Below are 26,687 nucleotides of genomic sequence, written 5' to 3'. Positions count from 1 at the left end.
AAAATGATGTACGTAGCAATGCAAATACATTATTCTGTTGATGCACTACTACGTATTTATAACTTTCATCATCTTTTAAATGTTCTGGTAAATTCTATCATTAAAGGGAACCTGTCACCAGATTTGGCAACTATAAGCTGCGGCCACCACCATTGAGCCCTTATATACAGCATTCCAGAATTTTGTTTATAAGGGCCCAGGCCGTTGTGTATAACAAAAAAAAAAAAACACTTTATAATACTCACCTAAGGGGCGGTCCGGTCTGATAGGGGTCACTGCTCTCCAGTCCGGCGCCTCCTCTTGCTGCGATCTCTGTCCTCCTATCCAACCCAGTTTGGATGATGCGTCTATGTCATCCACACAGGCAGGCATTGTGGTCCTGCGCAGACGCACTTTGATCTGCGCTGCTGAGGGCAGATCAAAGTAATGTACTGCTCAGATGCGAGGAAAGGTTAGAGACCACCTGCGCATGCTCCCAACAATACTTTGATCTGCCCTGAGCAGTGCAGATCAAAGCGCGCCTGCGCAGGACCTCAATGCCAGCTAGTGTGGATGACCTAGACGCGTCATGTACACGGGCCTTACCAGAAGGAGGATGGTAATCACCGCAGAGAAGAGGAGCCGGATCACAGAGCAGCGACACCCATCGGACCGGACCACTCCTTAGGTGTGTATTATAAAAGTGTTTTTTACGTTCTACAAAGTGGCCTGGGCTCTTATATACAGTATTCTAAAATGCTATATATAAGAGCTCAGTGGTGGTGGCTGCAGCTTATAGCGACCAAATCTGGTGACAGGTTCCCTTTAATTGCTCTTGATGTAGTCTAGATGGTTGAGAAAAACTCATTTTAAATAAATGGGAGCCTCAGAGATAAGCAAATTAAGGAGGGTCTGCTGATTGCTGCCCCTGGAATCAAAAGGGCACAGTCACCACTAGCAGCGGCTTATCTGACGATATAAAATGAAATAAAAATAAAACACTTGGCCAGCTGTTTAGCAGACTTTAGTTACTAACCCAAAATTTGTGCTTTTAGAGTATGTGAACCTAAAATTTATTAGCATCCATTAAAATACTAGAATAATTATTGATTTTAGTGAATTTTAGCTGTTCTTCAAAATTTTGATTATTGGGTGGCAAAGCAGAGTAATAAAAGATCATTCTGAGCAGAAAACCCTGTATCTCCTGATATTTCTTGAAATGTTGAATGAAAAGTGGTTGATTACATTTGAATAACTTATATAAAGGTAATGGCCTCTTTATTGATTTAATCCCAAATACAAATTCCAGTAATTTCCTAAACAGCCTTCATAAAAAATGTCCTACAGTTATGTTGCTGTAGAATTTGTGCAACTCCTTCACATAGCCACCTGTCCTGCTAATTCTGACCAGGTGCTGACAGTACATTGCTAGTGTTAGATAAATGACATAATTTATGCACTTTACTTAGAGCCTGCGGTCTCTGCTCTAGTCCTCCTTCTACTTAAGGCTGTGTGCGCACGTTGCATAATTTCATGCCTTTACGCTGCGTATTGCACTGCAGCGTAAAGGCATGGGTCCTGTGTCCCCAGCACAATCTATGAAGATTGTGCATAATCCATCCGCACGTTGCGTTTGAGAGCGCAGCGATTTGCATGCTGAAATTGTGATCCAAATCGCTGCGCTCAAAAAAGCAACATGTCACTTATTTTGTGCGCTTTGGATGCTGCTCCCACTTTGTCTATGGGAGAGGCAGCATCCAGAGCGCATGAAATCGGCATCTATTCTGCAGACACACTGCATCCATTACACAGTGTTTCTGCAGCGATTTGAAGCACACATGTGCTGACAAGTCGCTGCAGAATATTTGTCACGGCAGTACGCAACGGACGCACACAGCCTAAGAGTGTCACAGAGTAATAGATAATTGCAGGAGGTAGGAGCAATCATCAAAAGCGGCAGTCAGCAAAGAGAAGGGGACAATGTAAGGAGGTAGACTGATGCTCTCACATTCCTTCTCCTGAAGACACAAAACGAGTTATTGTATTGTCATGTACTGTAATCTAAATTGTGTCCTGCGTCATGTGAATTGTAATGTAGTATAATGTGTAATCTGTGAATTGTAGTAGTGATAAGATTGTAATGTAGTAGTGTACAGTGGTTTGTCAGGAAGATCTGCCCAGCAACCATCTGCAGGGTCAGAGATAGTTAAGTGTTGGGATTGGCCCACATTGGTAGGGGTTAGTATATAGGGACAGGGACAGTTCCTCATGTCGATTTGAAGAGGACCTATTGTCTAGTAATGATGGATGTACAGGGTGTATGTATTGGGTGACTTGTGGCAGGAGAAAATGGAGACCAGACTGGAAGAAGGGAATTTTGTTTACTTACCGTAAATTCCTTTTCTTCTAGCTCCAATTGGGAGACCCAGACAATTGGGTGTATAGCTATGCCTCCGGAGGCCACACAAAGTATTACACTAAAAGTGTAAAGCCCCTCCCCTTCAGCCTATACACCCCCCGTGCTGCTACGGGCTAATCAGTTTTGGTGCAAAAGCCAGAAGGAGGAAAAAATTATAAACTGGTTTAAAGTAAATTCAATCCGAAGGAATATCGGAGAACTGAAACCATTTAACATGAACAACATGTGTATACAAAAAGAGGGGCGGGTGCTGGGTCTCCCAATTGGAGCTAGAAGAAAAGGAATTTACGGTAAGTAAACAAAATTCCCTTCTTCTTTGTCGCTCCTAATTGGGAGACCCAGACAATTGGGACGTCCAAAAGCAGTCCCTGGGTGGGTAAATAATACCTCATAATAGAGCCGTAACGGCTCCGTCCTACAGGTGGGCAACTGCCGCCTGAAGGACTCGCCTACCTAGGCTGGCATCTGCCGAAGCATAGGTATGCACCTGATAGTGTTTCGTGAAAGTGTGCAGGCTCGACCAGGTAGCTGCCTGACACACCTGCTGAGCCGTAGCCTGGTGTCGCAAGGCCCAGGACGCTCCCACGGCCCTGGTAGAATGGGCCTTCAGTCCTGAGGGAACCGGAAGCCCCGAGGAACGGTAAGCTTCGAGAATTGGTTCCTTGATCCACCGAGCCAGGGTTGATTTGGAAGCTTGTGTCCCTTTACGCTGGCCAGCGACAAGGACAAAGAGTGCATCCGAGCGGCGCAGGGGCGCCGTACGAGAAATGTAGAGTCTGAGTGCTCTCACCAGATCTAACAAGTGCAAATCCTTTTCACATTGGTGAACTGGATGAGGACAAAACGAGGGTAAGGAGATGTCCTGATTGAGATGAAAAGGGGATACCACCTTAGGGAGGAATTCCGGAACCGGACGCAGAACCACCTTGTCCTGGTGAAACACCAGGAAAGGGGCTTTGCATGATAACGCTGCCAACTCAGACACTCTCCGAAGTGAGGTGACTGCTACTAGAGATAATCCTGAAGACGCTAGGATCCAGGACTCAATGGCCACACACACAGTCAGGTTGAGGGCCGCAGAATTCAGATGGAAAAACGGCCCTTGAGACAGCAAATCTGGTCGGTCTGGCAGTGCCCACGGTTGGCCGACCGTGAGATGCCACAGATCCGGGTACCACGACCTCCTCGGCCAGTCTGGAGCGACGAGGATGGCGCGGCGGCAGTCGGCCCTGATCTTGCGTAACACTCTGGGCAACAGTGCCAGAGGAGGAAACACATAAGGAAGCTGAAACTGCGACCAATCCTGAACTAAGGCGTCTGCCGCCAGAGCTCTGTGATCTTGAGATCGAGCCATGAATGTTGGGACCTTGTTGTTGTGCCGTGACGCCATTAGGTCGACGTCCGGCATCCCCCAGCGGCAACAGATCTCCTGAAACACGTCCGGGTGAAGGGACCATTCCCCTGCGTCCATGCCCTGGCGACTGAGAAAGTCTGCTTCCCAGTTTTCTACGCCCGGGATGTGAACTGCGGATATGGTGGATGCTGTGGCTTCCACCCACAGCAGAATCCGCTGGACTTCCTGGAAGGCTTGCCGACTGCGTGTCCCACCTTGGTGGTTGATGTAAGCCACCGCTGTGGAGTTGTCCGACTGAATTCGGATCTGCTTGCCTTCCAGCCACTGCTGGAACGCTTTTAGGGCAAGATACACTGCCCTGATCTCCAGAACATTGATCTGAAGTGAGGACTCTTGCTGAGTCCACGTACCCTGAGCCCTGTGGTGGAGAAAAACTGCTCCCCACCCTGACAGACTCGCGTCCGTCGTGACCACCGCCCAGGATGGGGGTAGGAAGGATTTCCCCTTCGATAATGAGGTGGGAAGAAGCCACCACCGAAGGGAAGCTTTGGTTGCCTGAGAGAGGGAGACGTTCCTATCTAGGGACGTCGGCATCCTGTCCCACTTGCGTAGGATGTCCCATTGAAGAGGACGCAGGTGAAACTGCGCGAAAGGGACTGCTTCCATTGCTGCCACCATCTTCCCCAGGAAGTGCATGAGGCGCCTCAAGGGGTGTGACCGACCTTGAAGGAGAGATTGCACCCCTGTCTGTAGTGAACGCTGTTTGTCCAGCGGAAGCTTCACTATCGCTGGAAGAGTATGAAACTCCATGCCAAGATATGTCAGCGATTGGACCGGTGTCAGATTTGACTTTGGAAAATTGATGATCCACCCGAAACTCTGGAGAATCTCCAGAGTAACGTTGAGGCTGTGTTGGCATGCCTCTTGAGAGGGTGCCTTGACCAGCAGATCGTCTAAGTAAGGTATCACTGAGTGACCCTGAGAGTGGAGGACCGCAACTACTGTAGCCATGACCTTGGTGAAAACCCTTGGGGCTGTCGCCAGGCCGAACGGCAGTGCCGCGAACTGAAGGTGTTCGTCTCCTATGGCGAAGCGCAAGAAGCGCTGATGCTCTGGAGCAATCGGTACGTGGAGATAAGCATCCTTGATATCGATCGATGCTAGGAAATCTCCGTGGGACATTGAGGCGATGACGGAGCGGAGGGATTCCATCCGGAACCGCCTGGTCCTTACGTGTTTGTTGAGCAGTTTTAGGTCCAAAACAGGACGGAAGGACCCGTCCTTCTTTGGAACCACAAACAGGTTGGAGTAGAAACCGTGACCCTGTTGCTGAAGAGGAACCGGGACCACCACTCCTTCTGCCTTCAGAATGCCCACCGCCTGCAGAAGAGCCTCGGCTCGCTCGGGAGGCGGAGATGTTCTGAAGAATCGAGTCGGAGGACGAGAGCTGAACTCTATCCTGTAACCGTGAGACAAAATGTCTCTCACCCAACGGTCTTTTACTTGTGGCAGCCAGGTGTCGCAAAAGCGGGAGAGCCTGCCACCGAACGAGGATGCGGTGTGAGGAGGCCGTAAGTCATGAGGAAGCCGCCTTGGTAGCGGCACCTCCGGCGGTCTTTTTAGGGCGTGATTTAGACCGCCATGCGTCGGAGTTCCTCTGATCCTTCTGAGGCCTTTTGGACGAGGAGAATTGGGACCTGCCCGCACCCCGAAAGGACCGAAACCTCGACTGTCCCCTCCTCTGTTGGGGTGTTTTTGGTTTGGCCTGGGGTAAGGATGTTTCCTTTCCCTTGGATTGTTTGATGATTTCATCCAATCTCTCACCAAACAAACGGTCGCCAGAAAATGGCAATCCAGTTAAGCACTTTTTGGAAGCCGAATCTGCCTTCCATTCCCGCAGCCACAAGGCCCTGCGTATTGCTACCGAATTGGCGGCTGCAACCGCCGTACGGCTCGCAGAGTCCAGGACAGCATTAATAGCGTAAGACGCAACTGCCGACGTTTGAGAGGTTATGGACGCCACCTGCGGCGCAGACATACGTGTGAGTGCGTCAATTTGCGCCTGACCAGCTGAGATAGCTTGGAGTGCCCATACGGCTGCGAATGCTGGAGCAAAAGACGCGCCGATAGCTTCATAGATGGATTTCAACCAGAGCTCCATCTGTCTGTCAGTGGCATCCTTGAGTGAAGCTCCATCTTCCACTGCAACTATGGATCTAGCTGCCAGTCTGGAGATTGGAGGATCCACCTTGGGACACTGAGTCCAGCCCTTGACCACGTCAGGGGGGAAAGGGTAACGTGTATCCTTAAGGCGCTTGGAAAAACGCTTATCTGGACAAGCTCGGTGTTTCTGGACTGCCTCTCTGAAGTCAGAGTGGTCCAGAAACATACTCTTTGTACGCTTGGGAAACCTGAAACGGAATTTCTCCTGCTGAGAAGCTGACTCCTCTACTGGAGGAGCTGAGGGAGAAATATCCAACATTTCATTGATGGACGCAATAAGATCATTCACTATGGCGTCCCCATCAGGAGTATCAAGGTTGAGAGCGGCTTCAGGATCAGAATCCTGATCAGCTACCTCCGCTTCATCATACAGAGAGTCCTCTCGCTGAGACCCTGAACATTGGGATGATGTCGAGGGGATTTCATAGCGAGCTCGCTTAGTCGGTCTGGGGCTGCGGTCCGTGTCAGAGACCTCACCCTGGGATCCATGAGACACCCCAGGAGGACATTGCTGTTCCAACTGAGGGGGACCAGGGGGCAATGATTCCACAGTGCCCATGGCTTGAGATGCCGGCCTGGACTGCAAGGCTTCTAATATCTTAGTCATAGTCTCAGAAAGTCTTTCAGTAAAAACTGCAAACTCCGTCCCTGTCACCTGGACAGTGTTAACAGGTGGTTCTCCCTGGGCCACCCTTAGCAGAGGCTCCGGCTGAGAAAGTGCCACAGGGGCCGAGCATTGCACACAATGAGGGTCAGTGGAACCTGCCAGCAGTATAGCCGTACATGCTGCACAGGCAGCATAGTAAGTATGTGCTTTGGCACCCTTGCTATTTGTGGACGACATGCTGTTGTCTCCTCTGAGCAATACAGGAGGGTATATAGCCAAAAATCAACAGTGCACCATACAGTGTAAAGTATAGTCTATAATCATATAATCTATAAGTACACTTCTGCACTAGTGGGGCCAGCACCACAGGTGCTGCTTACCGCCTGCGCAAAGCGGTTGTGTGGGCACCAGAATTCCTGCCTGGGTCTCCCTGAGCTTGTCTCTCCTCTCCAGCGTTAGCAGAGCTGAGAGGAATGGCTGCCGGCGTCCTGAGGAGAGGAGGGAGCCGTGGGCGTGACCCAGAAAAGTGCGAGAACTGGTGCCCCACTGTGCAGAGTGAGGGGGGTGGAGTATGCAAAGCATGCTCCAGCCCTCAGTGCTGCCGTCCTGTACAGCGTCCCGCCCTTCCCCTGACTGGCAGGGCTGGGGGCGGGAAGAAAAAGAGACTAGGCCGCAAAAGCCGGGGACTCGAGTTATAAGCGCGGCCGCCGTATAAGCGCGGTCGGCGCGGAAGTCCCCGGCGCACTAACAGTCCCAGCCGCGCCGCAGTGATAACCATGGCAGCGGCGGTCAGCGCGGCAGTCCCCCTACACGAACACACTCAGCGACGCTGAAGTGTGTAATGGCACAAACTCAGTCAGCGCTGCTGTCCCCGGTGCACTAGCACACCCAGCAATGCTGGAGTGTTGCTGTGCGCGGTCCCCACGGGGACACAGAGTACCTCAAAGTAGGAGGGCCATGTCCCTGAACGATACTCGGCTCCTATCCAGCAGGGTCCTCAGGAGCTGTGGATGGAGCACGGTCTCCTGTGCCTGGAGACCGAAAGGATCCCCACTTCACCCAGAGCCCTAATTGAGGGATGGGGAAGGAAAACAGCATGTGGGCTCCAGCCTCCGTACCCGCAATGGATACCTCAACCTTAACAACACCGCCGACAAGAGTGGGGTGAGAAGGGAGCATGCTGGGGGCCCTGTTATGGGCCCTCTTTTCTTCCATCCGACATAGTCAGCAGCTGCTGCTGACTAAGCTGTGGAGCTATGCGTGCATGTCTGACCTCCTTCGCACAAAGCATAAAAACTGATGAGCCCATAGCAGCACGGGGGGTGTATAGGCTGAAGGGGAGGGGCTTTACACTTTTAGTGTAATACTTTGTGTGGCCTCCGGAGGCATAGCTATACACCCAATTGTCTGGGTCTCCCAATTAGGAGCGACAAAGAAATAGCATAATCCTTGAGCGTTGGTTTGAGCATCTGAAAACTATGAGAAAGCTAGAGAACGACCCTCAAATGATCAGCCCTAGACTGAAGGAGTCGGAGTACAGACTAATGGCCAGTCCCCTTAAATGTCAAGGTACAGGGTTATACTCACTGGTGAGTGAAAGTAATTGCCTATTGGAGTGGATTGTCTCCAAGTGTCTGGGAGCACAAGGCTTTACTCTGGTCATGATAGAACCGTGGGGAAACTAGACACGGAGTCGCTGAAAACTGACGAGGACAGTCACAAACTGTACTGTTGTGTTGGGCTGGAACTCACAGGACCAGTAACATATGTGCTGTAAAATTGGAACGTATTGGAGGAACTGTTGGAACTTTAGGTAATGAATGTTGTGTAAGATGAACTGGTAGTCTCCAGAGTTATGGTCCTGGCCAGCCAAGAACAACGGCAGCATGAGCACACAGCTCACACGACAAGTCCACACACCAAGCCAGGACCAGCATGCCGTGGTGTCTGGAGTCAATCCCACACCCACGACTACCGCCCCACGATACCCTACAACAAAACATAGGACAATATAGAGAGCCCGTGTGTGTACGAGAGACCAAGGACTGAAGGTGACCAGTTTAATTATATAGCAATACCTGGGCTTATTGGCCCCAAATATTCAGAAAACTAATTGTGCCTTGTCATACGATAGTCTGCAATTAACCAGCAAAACCTCGGAACAAATTAGAGCCACTAGTATGATTCAATAATTTTAGAAACATAGAAATTTCAATAGTTGCAGATGAGAATATTTTTCATAACTACTGTCACTATCCTTCCTAGAATACTGAGTATTGGCTCTACCCAGCTTGGTGAACAGGTCATCCTGGACTCTAGCAATGGTGACTACAACCTGAGAGGAAAATCTCTACTATATATATATATATAATCAACTTGAAAGCTTAAGATGACTCAAAATAGAAGGATTTTTTTTTGGAAGAGGGGTACAGAGATGTCCATTGATCACAGACTGTATAAGCTGTTACAAGACTATTCCTTGGCAGAGGAAACTTGGGAGCCTTCTAATATAAGAGCAATCCATCTTGTGCTACATGTGAATACATTTTTATGATGTGTTGAATGTATACAATGTGCTGTCATCATGCAAAATAGTTACAGAAAATGCCTTATTGTATACTAGGAAAACGATGTGGTGGTTACTGCGCTGCTGGGAAGTAACAGAGACCAATAATGCACTTAGACAAGATGAATGGCGTATTATTTCTCAACGCATTTCGAAGAGGTCACATTTCTTCAGGAGAGCTTGGTGGTTGGTTCTCCTGAAGAGAACTTTGATCACTTCAAAACACATTGAGAAATAAATCATCCTTCATATGTACAAATTGCATTACTAGTCTCTGTTACTTCCCAGCAGCATAGTCACCACCGCACTGTTTTTCTGGTTTCCCTGCATCACTTCAAGCCCTAAGGTTTGTGCGGCAGCTGGCTACAGGCTCTAGAGTCTGATCTTGTTGTGTGCTACACAACTCAGCAAGGTGAGCACATACTCTGAAAATACCAATACTATAGAAAACAACCTTGAACATGTGTGCATGTTCAAAAAAGAAGTGACAACATGGGAAAATTAAAATCAATTTTTATTAAAGTATTATTAAAATCATACACAAAATACACTAGAAAAACAGCAAGGGAAAGTGCTAGATGATACGTATAATGTTAAGGGTCATGGACAGGAAAATCAAATTTAATATTCCATTGTAATCCCGTACATACAAAAATTCATGGGATTCATTAGATAAATAAATGATTACCACCTATATTGGAAATACATTTTTTTAATAATATATCAGTCAAAGTTGTTTCAAAAAGGGGATTTCCTGACAATTGCAATTTCAGTGCCAATGTGTTAGGGGGGAGAAAGAAAATAGAGGCTACCAAAATGGATGGAATAAATAAATACTTGTATAATAAATAGTATCAAAAATATATCCAAACTGTACTTTAAATAATCATTTTTTTGGATGTCGCCCTCCCCAACCTCATTGCACAAGCATACAAAAACAATTTCTAGAACATATAGGAAAGTATCATATTATAGAAAATGTATTTACCAATATAAGTAGATGGTATCACAGACAGTCCACGGCCCCTCACTCCGACACGTGTTTCGCTCTGTTGCTTTATCAAGGAGCGTGACCGGAGTGGGAGATATCGCAGTTTAAATCCCCCCATTGACCAATGAATTAACGCTAGACAAATTGCTTATTATAGTTCAGCCAATCGGCTAGTGCTATACATACTGGTATAGATTGCAATTGTGAAATTTTAGAAAGTGTTTAGGAATCGTCTTCAGCAGGCTCTCATCCGTGATGGATTTGGCCTTCTCAATATCTAGGCAATGTTCACGGATTCTTACTTTGAGTTCCCTTGTAGTCAGGCCCACATATACTTTTTTGCATGGGCATTCAATTCTATATATCACTCCTTTAGAGGCGCATGTTATGCGATGCCGAATGTCAAAGCATCTAGATTCATCATGGTTATGAAACTTTTTTGCTTTTACCAAATTAGCACATACCTTACAAAGGCCACATGGATAGAATCCTGCCAATTTATCCTGATTAGATGTAATCATCCTGGTGGGATCGTAGTGACTACGCACCAACATATCCCGTAAGTTTTTGGCTCTTTTGGCCACCATGGATGGTTGATCAGGTAAGATTTTCTTTAAAATTGGATCGGTTTTCAATACGCTCCAATGTTTTTGCATTATTGCCCTCAAAGTTTTCCATTTGTTGTTAAATGTAGTAATAAATCTTACTTGTTGATCATCGTTCTTTTGACCAGAATCCGCAAATAAAAGGGGCGCTGGATGACGACTATGTCCGGCTTCCTGGGGAGGTGTGGCGTGTGACGTCACGCGCCCTGGTTCGGGATGTAGCGTCTGCGTCTCCATGGAAGATTACCATGGCCTCTGGAACGCCTATTTCCCGGTGCACTCTGGTAATGATGACACGATGTATCACATGATAAAAACAGGATGTGAGCAAATCTATACCAGTATGTATAGCACTAGCCGATTGGCTGAACTATAATAAGCAATTTGTCTAGCGTTAATTCATTGGTCAATGGGGGTATTTAAACTGCGATGTCTCCCACTCCGGTCACGCTCCTTGATAAAGCAACAGAGCGAAACACGTGTCGGAGTGAGGGGCCGTGGACTGTCTGTGATACCATCTACTTTTATTGGTAAATACATTTTCTATAATATGATACTTTCCTATATGTTCTAGAAATTATTTTTGTATGCTTGTGCAATGAGGTTGGGGAGGGCGACATCCAAAAGGATGATTAAAGTACAGTTTGGATATATTTTTGATACTATTTATTATACAAGTATTTATTTATTCCATCCATTTTGGTAGCCTCTATTTTCTTTCTCCCCCCTAACACATTGGCACTGAAATTGCAATTGTCAGGAAATCCCCTTTTTGAAACAACTTTGACTGATATATTATTAAAAAAAATGTATTTCCAATATAGGTGGTAATCATTTATTCATCTAATGAATCCCATGAATTTTTGTATGTACGGGATTATAATGGAATATTAAATTTGATTTTCCTGTCCATGACCCTTAACATTATACGTATCATCTAGCACTTTCCCTTGCTGTTTTTCTAGTGTATTTTGTATGTGATTTTAATAATACTTTAATAAAAATTGATTTTAATTTTCCCATATTGTCACTTCTTTTTTGAACATGCACACATGTTCAAGGTTGTTTTCTATATTATATTGAAGTGCGGTTCCATTTTGGACTAAATGTTGAAAAATACCAATACTAGTAGTCTGTTGGACAAAACCCTATTTGCTCTGTCTTGTAGTTTGTATACCCACCATTCCTTCTTCTCCCTCCTCTGCTTGGTCTTGTTCAACTTTCGTAGTAGAGTCTCCAGTGTCATCTCTTCGGTGACGTTCTTCCAATTTCTTTTGGTCCTGCTCATTAGGTTCTTCTGGTTCTGGATGAAAGTCTAAAGTAAAGAATTTGAAGGATTCTTCAGCACTGGGAAATCCATGGGGGGTCTGAAAAAACACAATGCGAGTCACAAATGAGGTACTGAAAATCCATTTGTTTGTTGGCTCTGACTTTGGCCAACTGGTCCCATCTACTAGGGACTGCTGTAAACTCCACCTCACAAATCAGTCAATCCCAACTCTGGGTTAAACTATTCTAAGCTTATTTAGCACCGAGTTGCTCCCCTTTCAGTCCTTTCCACAGATAACTGGTCCTGTGCTAGATGGTGCCCCACTCAGGCCCTCGCTGCAGGCCTCAGAAAGTCCACATAAATGTCATATAAAGGTTATTGACATTTGTCACTTGCCATGATAACTACATCTCTCTTGTCAACCCAGAACATGAGGTTTTCATAAGCAAATTTCTATTGGAAAATATTGAAATTTGCACTCATCACCGTGTAGAAATCCATCAGCAGAAGGCTATGCTTATTGATATCAAGTCAGTATATGGCAGGGTCTCATTAGTACTTGGGAACATCGATGATCATATCTAGGCTGTGACCATTCAGAGCCCTTTAGAGTCTGTTACGTTGGTTAAACTGCAAAATGGCCTCCAGTTTCTGATTATATACAACGGCCATACTCCGAATGTTTCAGCCAGGGCCGGTACACCATCTCATTAACACCTTAGAATATGGAGATAGACACTCATCCTTGAAGCGCGAAAGGGCAGCCGTCGTCCTTGCCCTCCGCATCCTCTCCCTACCTAGTCTCGATTTTATGAAATAAAGGACCTTGTATTTCATCTTGGCGAGTGCCTTTTCTCATCCTTCTTATTTGTGATTTTGCCTTAATAATTCAATTCTTACCAGGAGTCTTTGCTTAAAAATTTGATGATAAATAAGTAAATCAGAAAAATATGCAAAAATAGGAGGAAGTCGGGGTTTCACATAAGCCATATAGGTTTGACTAAATCACTACCTCACCTCCAAATTATTTATATGTACATGTAGATTTTTCAGAGACAAGTCCAGTAATACCGTTACATATCCAGTCCGTTCCTCCATTACTGATAATTCAGCATTTGAATTCATATATAAATGAGGCTGAAGAGCTATTTGTAGATCTGAAGCCTCTGTCACACAAGCTCTATTCCCCACCAAGCACCGCTGCCTCTTCCTGCCTGACTGATAGCATCTATGCTGTGACTTGATGTAAAAATGCTATTAGTCAAGCAGTAGGCGCTGGGCGGGGAATAGCGCTGGAGTGGCAGAGGCTTCAGATCTACAAATAGCTCTTCAGCCTCAATTCTATACCTATTCAAATGCTGATTTCTCAGGAACAGACTGGTCATAAATATTGCTGGACTTGTCTTCGAAAGAGCTACATGTGCATATCAATAGTTTGGGGTATGAAATCATCCTGACAGGTTCACTTTATTGAATAATTCCATTTTTATTTATTTTTTTAGAATTTTGTCCAGTGTTATGTGACTTTTTGCACATCACTTTACTACAGGATTTGTCTTAATTCCTTTCAAAAAATAAAATTGCTTGCAAGTGTCCTTCAAATCTCTGATTTTCCACAATATCTGTCTGCCTTTGGTTGCATTTGTATCAGACTGTACTCATTTGGAGTACAGATGATGGGTCAGCTCAGCTCCTGTGTCTCACCAAGGCAGAGGATAATCTGCTGCAGGAGCTTTGTTGTGATAAGCACAACACTCAGAGGAGGAGACAGATTGCGACTCATCACTGCCATCATCTGTACTCCACTCCAAATGACTACAATGATTACATTCAGATATCAATGTAGCAGATGGCAGGAAATAGACTAGGGGAAAAGCCATGTACATGCATGCATATATTATATGTATATATTATATATATATCCAATATCCTAATAAAGTGATCTGCAAAGATTTATAAGTTTTATGATGAATCCTTATCTTCAAGTAAAACAACTTCTTTATTTTAAAACTTCATTAAGAACTTCAATATTCTACAAAGGTATTAAAGGTAGTAGTCCCACCGGACTACGCGTTTGAGTTTACTCACGCCTTCCTCATGATCCGCCCATGAGTAAGGCGTGAGCAAATGCCAAAACGCGTAGTCCGGTGTTTATTTTTTCTGCAGCGCCATCACAGGTGAGGTTAGGCAATACACAGAACCTATTCATATTAATAAATTGTCGTCATAATGCAGAACAGGCTTGGACCTCCGCAGTGAGGGATTGTCTTTAGAATTGCTCTCTACTTTGACCCAGAGACGACAATCCTGCATAGACTAAACCCTCTTAAAAAAATATTCCAAAAAGGTAATAAAACGTGTGCATGTTAACATTTGGACTTACATTTTATGGTAGATGCAAAAAAAGAATGTGACACTCCCACATGGATATCTAGGACAGCGGAGGACTGTAGATGTATATGTATTAGGCTATGTGCGCACTGGGAAATGGAATTTTCTTGAGAAAATTCCGCATGCTCTCAAAGATTACCGCACCCGCGGTAAAAAACCGCGGGAAACCGCACCCGAAAACCGCATGCGGTTTGCCGCGGTTTGCTGCGGTTTTACCGCGGTATTATTCGCGGTATTGCCGCGGTTTTGCCGCGTGCGGGTTGGGATGTGCTTTATTGCATTCAATGCAATAAAGCACATTGAAAAAAAAAAAAAAGTCATTTAATTCTGAGATAGTAGATAGATAGATAGATAAAGAGACAGAAGAATAGATAGAGGGATAGATAGAGGACAGATCGCTGCATTTCCCACGGTCGGCAGTGAGTTCACATTACCGGCCGTGGGAAATGACCGGTAATTACCTCTGCTGTCTGCTGCATTCAGCGCTGTGTCTGTGACAGTCGCGGCTGGATGTCAGCAGTGCAGGACGCTGGAGCCGGAGCTGTGGATTATGTCGGAGCTGTGGATTACGCCGGAGTTTTGTTGTGGGAGGGGTTAATAAAATGGTGAACGAGGCTTGTTGGTTTTATTTAAGATAAAGGATTTTTCGGTGTCTGTGTTTTTTTCACTTTACTTACGGGTTGATCATGTCAGCTGTCACATAGACGCTGCCATGATCAAGCCTGGGGTTAATGGCGGTGATCCACCACCATTAACCCCTTGTTATATTACCCTGACCGCCACTGCTACACGGCGGCAGGAAGAGCCGAGGACACTCCCAGTGCTGCCGCATAATGCATGCGACAGTGCCGGGGCAGCTGCGGCTGATATTCTCGGCTGCGGGAGGGGGAGTGAGGCGGGGGACATTACCCCTGCCCCTCTCCCTCCCCAGCCTGAGAATACCGGGCCGCCGCTGTGTGCTTACCTCGGCTGGACGGTAAATATGCAGCGGAGCCCACGTTCTTTGTTTTCTATATTTCCGTTTTCTTTCTATGTGTGTTCTATGTGTCTGTGTCTGTGATGTCTGTGTTCTATGTCTGTGATGTGTCTGTGTGTGTGTGATCTGTGTGTGTTTACTCTCTGCACGGCTTCCTCTTCACTTCCTCTTCACTGACATCACTTCCCTGCAAAACCGCAGACAAGCGATGCACATTACCGGAGGTAATCCGCGAAATACCGCAGGGAATAACGCAGGAAAACGCAGTGAACCGCACAGAATTTGCTGCCTGCGTTATTCCCTGCGGGATTTCACGATTACATTGGAGTCAATGGAGTGAAATCCCGCAGCGATGTGCGGAAAAGAAGTGACATGCACTTGTTTTTGCTGCGGGATTCCCGCAGCAAAACATGCAGCTGTCAAATTCCGCCCAGTGCGCACAGGATTTTTTTTCTCCATAGGATTTGCTGGTGATTCACTGCAGAGATGTTATGAACATTTTCTGCAGCGAAACATGCAGCAAATCCGCGAAAAATCTGCGGCAAAATCCGGTAAGTGCGCACAGGGCCTTAATAAAACACAATGCGTTTCGCTACTGTAAAATCTTAATCAGGTGTAAAAAAAAAACAAAAAAAAACAACCCCTAAAATATAAAATGTTTTCAATCATTTGGACTTACATGTGACTTTTTCTCAACTGTTCTGACAGCATCTCGAAATCTCACTCTTGAAGACAGCTGAGCCTCTACATCCTTGGCTTTTTGAAGGGGTATGATGTCCTGCTGTGGGGCCATAAGACAAATATAAGAAGTGCACGTAACCATCCACGTCCTCCTTAATTGACTATTAATACTTGGGATGCCTTAGCTAAGCTTTCTAACAATCCATGATAAGGATGTCCTGTTACAAACAAAAATTCCTTCCAGAAATAGCGCCACTCACGTTTACAGGTCATGTGTAATATTGCAATTTATCCTTGTTCATGTGAACTTTGTATGTGACTGCATGACTTTTTGGGTAACGTTTACTCAACCACACGGCTATCCAGTATGGATACATAAAACTAGTGAAGTAGAATAAAATATGTACAGTACAAACCAAAAGTTTGGACACACCTTCTCATTAAAAGAGTTTTCTTTATTGTCATGACTCTCAAAATTGTAGATTCACATTGAAGGCATCAAAACTATGAATTTACACATGTGGAATGAAATACTTAACAAAAAATTGTGAAACAACTGAAAATATGTCATATTCTAGGTTCTTCAAAGTAGCCACCTTTTGCTTTGATTACTGCTTTGCACACTCTTGGCATTCTCTTGATGAGCTTCAAGAGGTAGTCACCGGAAAAGGTTTTCACTTCACAGGTGTGCCCTGTCAGGTTTAATAATTGGGATTTCTTGCCTTATAAATGGGGTTGGGACCAACAGTTGTGTTGTGCAGAAGTCTGGTGGATACACAGCTGATAGTCCTACTGAATAGACTGTTAGAATTTGTTTTATGGCAAGAAAAAAGCAGCTAATTAAAGAAAAACAAGTGGCTCTCATTACTTTAAGACAGGGGTGGGGGACCTTTTTTCAGCCGGGGGCCATTTGGAAATTTCTACAAACCTTCGGGGGCCGCACAAAATTATCAATGTGAAAATTACCCGGCTATATTTGGTCAAACAATTAACTCACCCCTACTGTGGCGGCCGGAGCGGCTTCTCTTTGGTGCGGCTGTGATGTTGGATGATACTAACCATGTTTCTTCTCACAACTGCTTTTCTGTTTTGGTCTGAAGCGCAGTCAACTCTTTGTGATAATAATATTTGCTAAATCATATACATCACATAGGAGACACTGGAGGCACACACAACACATAGGAGACACTGGAGGCACGCACAACACATAGGAGACACTGGATGCACGCACAACGCATAGGAGACACTGGAGGCACGCACAACACATAGGAGACACTGGAGGCACACACAACACATAGGAGACACTGGAGGCACACACAACACATAGGAGACACTGGAGGCACACACAACACATAGGAGACACTGGAGGCACACACAGCACATAGGAGACACTGGGACTGCTCTATATACATTACAGGAGTCACTGAAGGTACATACATCACTGGTGGGGCTGGGGGCATATACATCACATTGAAAACGCTGGGACTGACGTATACACAACAGAAAGGAAACGCTGGGACTGACGTATACACCACAGAAAGGAAACGCTGGGACTGCTGTATATACACAACACAGGAGACACTGGAGGCACATACATCACATGAGGAGCTATATATGCTCCCAGCCCCTCCTGTGATGTAAATGCCCACAGCCCTTCCTGTGTTGTGTATGTCCCCAGTGTCTCCTGTGATGTATATGCCCCCAGCATCTCCAATGTGATGTATAAGTCACAGGAGACGCTGAAGGCAAACAACGCAAGAGGGGCTGGGGGGCATACACAACGCAAGAGGGGCTGGGGGCATACACAACGCAAGAGGGGCTGGGGGGCATACACAACGCAAGAGGGGCTGGGGGGCATACACAACGCAAGAGGGGCTGGGGGGCATACACAACGCAAGAGGGGCTGGGGGGCATACACAACGCAAGAGGGGCTGGGGGGCATACAGAACGCAAGAGGGGCTGGGGGACATACACATCACAAGAGGAGCTGGGGGCAAAGCCATCACTGAGGGGGCACAGACATCACTGGGGGAACACAACACTGGGGGTGATGCACAGCATTGGGAGGGCACACAGCACTGCCCCCCAGTAATGTCAAGGCTCTGCACACAGCACCTGCAGAGCCCTGACATTACCGGAGAGCCACAAACCTGAGGTGATAGACAGCATGGGGTGAGGGACACAGCACTGATCGTTGCACACAACTCTGGAGGGAAGGTACACAAAGTACTGGACGGGGAGCAGAGTGCAGGTGCACACACACAGCGCCGGAGACAGTGCAGGCCGGAGGGCAGAGGGGCGGGCAGATCGCTCTGGAGTTGAAAGGTGCGGTCACACCACACAACAGGACATAGGGGCGGGCACATCGCGCCGAGGGCAGAGGGGGCAGATCGCTCCGGAGGGCAGAGGGGCGGGCACACCACACGAGGGGAAAGAGGGGCGGGCAGATCGCTCCGGAGGGCAGAGGGGCGGGCACACCGCATGAGGGGAAAGAGGGGCGGGCAGATCGCTCCGGAGGGCAGAGGGGCGGGCACACACAGCACGAGGGGAAAGAGGGGCGGGCACATCGCTCCGGAGGGCAGAGGGGTGGGCACACACAGCACGAGGGGAAAGAGGGGCGGGCAAATCGCTCCGGAGGGCAGAGGGGCGGGCACACACAGCACGAGGGGAAAGAGGGGCGGGCACATCGCTCCGGAGGGCAGAGGGGCGGGCACACACAGCACGAGGGGAAAGAGGGGCGGGCACATCGCTCCGGAGGGCAGAGGGGCGGGCACACACAGCACGAGGGGAAAGAGGGGCGGGCACATCGCTCCGGAGGGCAGAGGGGCGGGCACACACAGCACGAGGGGACAGAGGGGCAGGCACACACCGCTGATTACGCTACTGGACAGCGGGAGAGCCCATTGGTTCTCCCAAACAGTGCATGTGGTCATTTAAAGGGCTGGCGGCCCCAGCACTACAGCCCCCGGGAATGTGCCCGGGGGCCGCATAAAAGGTCATGGCGGGCCGCATGCGGCCCGTGGGCCGGAGGTTCCCCACCCCTGCTTTAAGAAATGAAGGTCAGTCAGTCCGAAAAATTGGGAAAACCTTGAAAGTGTCCACAAGTGCAGTGGCAAAAACCATCAAACGCTACAAAGAAACGGGCTCACATGAGGACCGCCCCAGGAAAGAATGACCAAGAGTCACCTCTGCTGCGGAGGATAAGTTTATCCGAGTCACCAGCCTCAGAAATCGCAGGTTAACAGCAGCTCAGATTAGAGACCAGGTCAATGCCACACACGAGTTCTAGGAGCAGACACATCTCTAGAACAACTGTTAAGAGGAGACTTTGTGCAGCAGGCCTTCATGGTAAAATAGCTGCTAGGAAACCACTGGTAAAATCAGGCAACAAGCAGAAGAGACTTGTTTGGGCTAAAGAATACAAGGAATGGATATTAGACCAGTGGAAATCTGTGCTTTGGTCTGAGGAGTCCAAATTTGAGATCTTTGGATCCAACCACCGTGTGCGACACAGAAAAGGTGAACGGATGCACTCTACATGCCTGGTTCCCACCGTGAAGCATGGAGGAGGAGGTGTGATGGTGTGGGGATGCTTTCCTGGTAACACTGTTGGGGATTTTTTTAAACTTGAAGGCATACTGAACCAGCATGCCTACCACAGCATCTTGCAGCGGTATGCTATTCCATCCGGTTTGCGTTTAGTTGGATCATTTATTTTTCAATAGAACAATGACCCCAAACACACCTCCAGGCTGTATAAGGGCTATTTGACTAAGAAGGAGCGTGATAGGGTGCTACGCCAGATGACCTGGCCTCCACAGTGACTAGACCTGAACCCAATCGAGATGGTTTAGAAGACCATTTCCAATGACTACCTCTTGAAGCTCATCAAGAGAATGCCAAGAGTGTGCAAAGTAGTAATCAAAGCAAAAAGGTGGCTACTTTGAAGAACCTAGAATATAAAAGACATATTTTCAGTTGTTTCACACTTTTTAGTTAAGTATTTCATTCCACATGTGTTGGAAGTGAATGTTCCTAATCCGTGGTACTCACCTCTTCATCAAACTTGGTACCTGTGTCCGACAGTCTCGATCTAGTAAGGCTTCGTGGAGAGACAGACGGCGATTCTTGCTGGATTATACTTTCTGCTTTAGTCTGAATAGTGAAATCTCAGTATTAATGCAAAAAATGTCGAGAACGTCTGTACTAGAATCACATTTCACTCCACCAGCTTTCCTGAGGCTCTGGTGCATACACTCAGCTGTAAACATATAATCAGCTCTGACAGCGTTTCTTCTTGTTATACAGTGTGATACACATTGCACGTGAGGGATGAAATAAACCAGAGTTTATCTGGTCAATTACCTACGTATGTAAGTTACTTGGCCGCACCGGAGTCTCATCTGGTCTGGAATGATCATGGAGACACAACGGATATACAAATGGATCGCCAGAGAAGGAGGTCATTTTAAAGTCACGTTATACTCGGGGTTAACATAGTCTATGATATGAAATGCACGTGTACAATTCACACAGAAATATTATTTATTATCTAATATGAGGCATATAGCAATAGAATGGTGCCTCTAGTGGAAGAGTGTAAAGTTCAAAAATTATTTCTTTAAAAGAATCTATTAGCAGGTGTTTGCTATGTAATCTGAGAACAATATGCTGTAGGGGTTAAAACAGAAAATTCAACTAGGTGTCTCTTATCAAGCTCCATGCTGTTTATTTGCAGTGATTGTTTTAGCACCAAGACCTTATCACTACATGACTACATTGCCTCAAGCATGCTAGTCTGACATGCCCCCTGCTGTGATTGGCAGCTCACTGACTATAGACATTGTACAGAGCCTGGTAAGGCCGGGGAAGCTTTCTCAGCTCTACTACATGCTAATGCTAAAAACTCTGTGTCACAACTGCTGCACCCAGTAAACTAAGTCACACATCGCTGGAATCAGGTTCTCTTTCCCTACTTAATGTTGCTCTCGGACGACATAGAAAAAAGCTGGTGACAGATTCCCTTTAAGTATACCTGGATATGCATATATAGCCCAAATGTGCATACGTATCACGTACAGAGGCCATTAGTTGCCCAACCGGCGAAACATATTGCCACCGGCAAATAGCAAGCATAAAGGGAAGAGATGGACATAAGAAAGGACACCTTCCCACATTTCCCACCTCCTTAATGCCGCTGTCATGACAGTCAAGACAGTATAGAGACGGAGTCATACTTTATTTCCGTACTTATTATTCTAGTTTTGAAATCCTTCAATTTATCATTTAGGAATTTAACATGAATAATATATTTTTTCTAATTCATAGCAAATGTAGAACAAAAAAAAAAAAAAAAAAAAAATCACATTAAAAACCTGGACAGCCCAGACTTCTTACCCTTCCAGCTTTTAGCTTTTCTCTCAGCCGTTCTCTCATGGAAGATTCGGCAAAGCTAGACTTCCCACTGGAGATGTTTAACGGAGGCAAACCTAAAACAGGTTATTTGGGTTAGACTACGGTCTGGTTTTATTCATTTTATTATTTTAAGACTATTGTAAATGTTCTATTTCTGAAACAATGAGGAAAAAAACCCTTCTATTTGGTTTGGAAATTGTACAAATGTGGTTATGAAATCAAAAAATGCGGACAACATCGCTGCCATTAAACACACACTGAAGACAAGTATTTGTACAGCTTGGCTGCCAACGTGCTCCAAACACTGGAACTGAGTAACCACTCTTTATTATAGGAGGAGGAAAAATGTGAGGGTCTTCACAAAGTCCAATCTGCTCATCATTAATAGGATATTAGTGATGAGCGGACTTGCAGATAACCGGGACTGGCCGGTCCCTGTAATCTGGTTTTTAAAATCTGGTTCTGAGCCAGATGCCGGTCCCTCTATAAGACTATGGAGACCAGAATCCGGTGATTAAAAATGTTGGTAGAAGGGATAGGTGCAGGTGCACTGTACTTAAAGAGGCTCCGTTGCGGCTGTACACTGCTTCCAGGCCACCCATTCACTTCCAGGGCAGCACATTACCTTCATTGCACATGCACTGCTTTCCCCGCCCACCAGTGTCTGTGATTTGTTGCAGTTAGACGCGCCCCCAGCCTGAGTGACGTGTGTCTGAGGCTTCCAATCCCAGACCCAGTCTGCGCGTCTATCGTACAGTAAAAATAAAATAAAAAAAAATTGGTGTCGGGTCCAACCATATTATGATACCCAGTGAAGATAAAGCCTATGGCTACAGGCTGCAGCCCTCAGCCATGCGCTTATCTTGGCTGTCTATCAAAATTTCAGCACCAAATCTACATCTATTGGCAAAAAAACCCCAAGGTTTTCTGCCAGGAGATGCAGTTCTCAACTGAGGTGAGCTAACTGACGTTACTGAGATCAGGTTACCTGCGATCACAGGCGGAGGACCATGGAAACCTCCAGCTGTGACCGCAAATAACCTGAGTGATGTCACCACTGATCACACAGCTCAGTCTCTGCCTGAAGTTACAGCGTGCAGTCATGTTCCATGATTGCTCACTATGACTTTAGATATGTTGCAGAGCTGGAATCACCGTAGGACATCATGAGAATTACATCGGCCCTCTGGGGTGTTTTGGGGGTTAACAAAGTGCTGAAGGAGGGTGTTTTTTGTATTATATTTCATATAAAGGATTTTTTCGGTGTTTGTGTTTATTTACTTTAACTTACAGAGTAATGGGGGGTCTCAGACACCTGCCATTACTAATTTGGAGCTTAGTGGCAGCTGTGGGCTGTTATTAACCCCTTATTACCCTGATTACCACGACAATCAGGAAGAGCCAGGTAAAGTTTCTGGACTGTCGCATCTTATGGATACGACAATTCTGGGCTGCTGCTGGCTGCTATTTTTAGGTTAGTGACTGGCCCAATAAGCATGGGACTCCCCAGCCTGAGAATACAAGCCCCAGCTGACTGGACTTATCTTGGCTGGGTATCAAAATTGGGGGGAAACCACATGCTGGTTTTTTTTTAAATTATTTAAATTTATGCATGCGGTTCCTTTTATTTTAAACAGAGCTAAGATAAATGCACAGCTGGAGGCTGCAGCCTGTAGCCATAGGTTTTATCTGTGCTGGGTACCATTATATGGGGGGAACCTTACACCAAATATTTTATTTATTTTTACTGCATGACATAGACCCGCAGACAGTGCCTGTGATTATTTGCAGGCAGATGCTGTCATACAGGTTGGAGGCGCATCTGACTGCAACCAATCACAGACACCAGGACGGCCGGTGGGCAGGGAAAGCAGTGCATATGTAATGAAGCTAATGAGCAGCTCTGGAAGTGAATGGGCGGCTGTGGTTAGCCGTTACAGCTGCACCGGAGCCTCAGCAAGCACAGCCTGCTTGCCTCATTCTTAGTTTCTTTTCTTCTTTATTTTTCCTTTATTTTTCTTATTTTCTGAGTTGCCGGATCTGGATCAACACCCGGAATCCCAGGCCGGGCCCAGCACTCTGGTAAGTTTGAAACCATGCAGATCTGGACATTTACAGTCCGGGTCCGCCTAACAATAGTTGTTATACTTATCCTGCATGGCAAGGGTCTCCAACCTATGGCTCCAGAGTCACATTTGGCTTGTGGGCATACAATGTGTCTGCCCACTTAGTGCATTATGATCAGGTCTAGCAAATAGCTACAGCGGGTGAAATAAGTATTGAACACCAACAATTTTCTAATTACGGTATATACATTTTTGTAAAGATGCCTTTGACATTTTGACATTAATTTCTCACCAGATGTCAGAAACAACCCATCCAATCCACACAGGCAAAAAAAAAATCAAACCATAGATGTCCAAACAATAACTTGTGTGTATTAATAAAAAAAAAGACACAGGGAAAAAATATTGAACACATGAAGAACAAAAGGTGCAAAAAGCCACAGAAAATCACGACACCAGCTGAAACCTATCAGTAATTAGAAAACAATTCTGCCACTTAGTAAAGAATAATATCAGCTGGTTCAACTGATTGTCTATAAAAAGATATCTCATTACCAAGGTGCCATAGAAGAAACATCTCATGATGGGTAAACCCAGTGAGCTGTCTCAAGACCTTTGCAAACTTATTGTTGCAAAACAAACTGATGGCATCAGTTACAGAAGAACTTCTAAACTCGTGAAGGTTCCCTTGAGTACTGTAGGGGCCATAATCTGGAAGTGGAGAGAACATCATTTCACCAAAAACCAACCACAAACAGGTGCTATCAGCAAGATTTCAGATAGAGAAGCAAAAGGAATTATCAGAATAGATGTTCAAGAGCCAATAACCACCTATGGAGAGCTACAGAAAGACCTAGAATCAGCAAGCACAACTGTTTCAAAGAAAACAATAAGTAATGCCCTTAGCCTCCATGTCCTGTATACACACTCACCTTGCAAGACTCCACTGCTGAACAAAAAGCATATTCAAGAGCATTTAATATTTGCTCAACAACATTTGGACAAGACTAGAAAGGAGGTGCTTGAAATAGGGTGGGATAATGTGGTGGGAGTGCGTGATGTGAGAATATGGAATCAGGGCAAGGCGGGAACCCCTGGATGTACGTACGTGGCATCATTTTTTATTATTATTTATTATTCTAGCGCCATTTATTCCATGGCGCTTTACAAGTGAAAGAGGGTATACGTACAACAATCATTAACAGTACAAAACAGACTGGTATAGGAGGAGAGAGGACCCTGCCCGCGAGGGCTCACACTCTACAGGGGATGGGTGATGGTACAATAGGTGAGGACAGAGCTGGTTGCGCAGTGGTGTACTGGACTGAGGGCTATTGTAGGCTTGTTGGAAGAGGTGGGTCTTGAGGTTCCTCTTGAAGCATGAATCTTCAATTCATGAAGCATCATGAATTCTGTGGAAGATCTTTGGCTGTCATTATACTAGTAATGGGGCCTCTGTTTGTTGCTACTTCAGGGATGTATCTGGGGGAGGCATGCGGGGTATTTGCCCCAAGTGCTGCTGCCAGCAGGGGTCACCGTCGGGCCACCTGATGCAGTGGTCCGAGGTGTCTCCTTCGCAGCTACTTTTTCCCCCCTTCCTCCAGAGTTGGATTTAGCAGTTTTCTAAGCTGATATCCGACTCAGAGAAGATGTAGCATGCTGGCTGCCAGAAAGTAATTAATTGTACTCACATCTATGAGACAATAATACAATTAAAGCCCTGTCTGCCAGCACTTTCGTCTTATCATGCTGCCAACGTCACTCACTGGCCTCCTATAGGTGCAAATAAGTTTGGCATGTTAAGTGCTCTAGTGAAGCTGAAGACATCAAACATTTATTGTAATAAAGAAGGTGGAATGTGAGGATACAGTATGGGAAGCAAGGAGGTAGGAATTTGAGGACATGGTATGGGGTATGAGGGAGTGGAATGGGTTCAAAGTATAGGGAGGAAAGGGGAGAGAAATTTGAGGACACATGAGGAATGAGAGGATGGGATAAGTGAGGACACAGTATGGGGAGTGAGGGGGGATGTATATGGAGAGCGATGCAGTATATGTGTGGAGACAGTATGGTTAGTAGAAGGGCAAGAAGGTGTGAGGAGACAGTATGAGGGATGGGGAAATGTGTGTAGAGATTATTGACGGGAATAGTGTGAGGAGACAATATGGGAGGAGAAAAGTGTTAGAGGGGACAGAATAGAGAGTGGGTATTGGGGGGAGCGGTGTAGAGAGGGGATAGTATGGGTAATATAGTGTGAAGACACATAAAAAAGGGAACAGTATGCCAAGGAGAGGGGCTGTGATGAGGGGGCACAGTATAGAGACTGGACAGTATATTGGGAACACCGTGTGATTCGACAGTGTGAAGAGGAAGCCCAGTATTGAAATGAAAGGGTAGTGTGGAACAATTATTTATTCAGGAGCATAGTATAGGGCAGATTTTATTCAAAAGCATTATAATTTCAAATTTTTAAAGGCACCATGTCTGGATGTGCTACAGAAGATCAGAGAAGATAAAAGATAAGCTGTGGACGTGAAAAGTCATCATGGCGTTGGACAAAATGAAGAAAAGAAAAAGATCGATTTCAATCAGCGACAACGTCATCTATAAATGTACCTGAATGTATTTACTTGTGATACGGACTAATTATTATCACTATTGCAGTACCTTTATGGAAGTATCTCGTGAAAGGTTCCCTTTAAAACTTGTTTTCAAATTTTTAATTGAAATTGAGAATAACATTATTGGAGCATTTTTTCTTCTAAGGCTCTATGCGCACGCTGCGTTTTTTGCTGCATTTTTGTCACTTTTTTTGATGCAGCTTTGTTGTCAGCAAGGTTTGACTTTCCAGCAAAGTCTTAGAGTATTCAGATTTGCTATACGCACATTGCAGTTTTTTGTCAAAACTGTCTGACAAAAGAGAAGCGGCACATTCATTCTTGTGTTTTTTTCACGTTTTGTCACCCATTGAAATCAATGAGGGGATGAAAAACACAAGGAAAAATGCAAGCCAACAAATTTGTGCAATTTGTATGAGTTGTAGTTGCGTTTTTGTCCCAAAAAAGCAGGTCACCCACATTGTTCCAGGATAAATTAATTCTGTCTCTCTCTTCAAGCGCTTCATACTCACGGATCACTGGGGCG

At 45.9% G+C, this 26,687-nt stretch overlaps 1 protein-coding gene across 1 annotated transcript in view; it reads right to left on the bottom strand.

Annotated features, from left to right (window-relative positions):
• The window catches only part of CC2D2A (coiled-coil and C2 domain containing 2A), a 180,422-nt gene that overhangs the window by 122,870 nt on the left and 30,865 nt on the right, over positions 1 to 26,687 (bottom strand). Inside the window, 4 exon segments of the mRNA XM_075346899.1 lie at positions 11,926 to 12,111; positions 16,061 to 16,162; positions 20,116 to 20,217; positions 21,460 to 21,551. Coding sequence (XP_075203014.1) covers positions 11,926 to 12,111; positions 16,061 to 16,162; positions 20,116 to 20,217; positions 21,460 to 21,551 — 482 coding nt within the window.

The sequence above is a fragment of the Anomaloglossus baeobatrachus genome, chromosome 1 (genome assembly GCF_048569485.1).
Source record: "Anomaloglossus baeobatrachus isolate aAnoBae1 chromosome 1, aAnoBae1.hap1, whole genome shotgun sequence".
Classification (NCBI taxonomy): domain Eukaryota; kingdom Metazoa; phylum Chordata; class Amphibia; order Anura; family Aromobatidae; genus Anomaloglossus; species Anomaloglossus baeobatrachus.
Note: the sequence above shows the minus strand (reverse complement) of the source record. Positions and strands in the feature narration are given on the sequence as shown.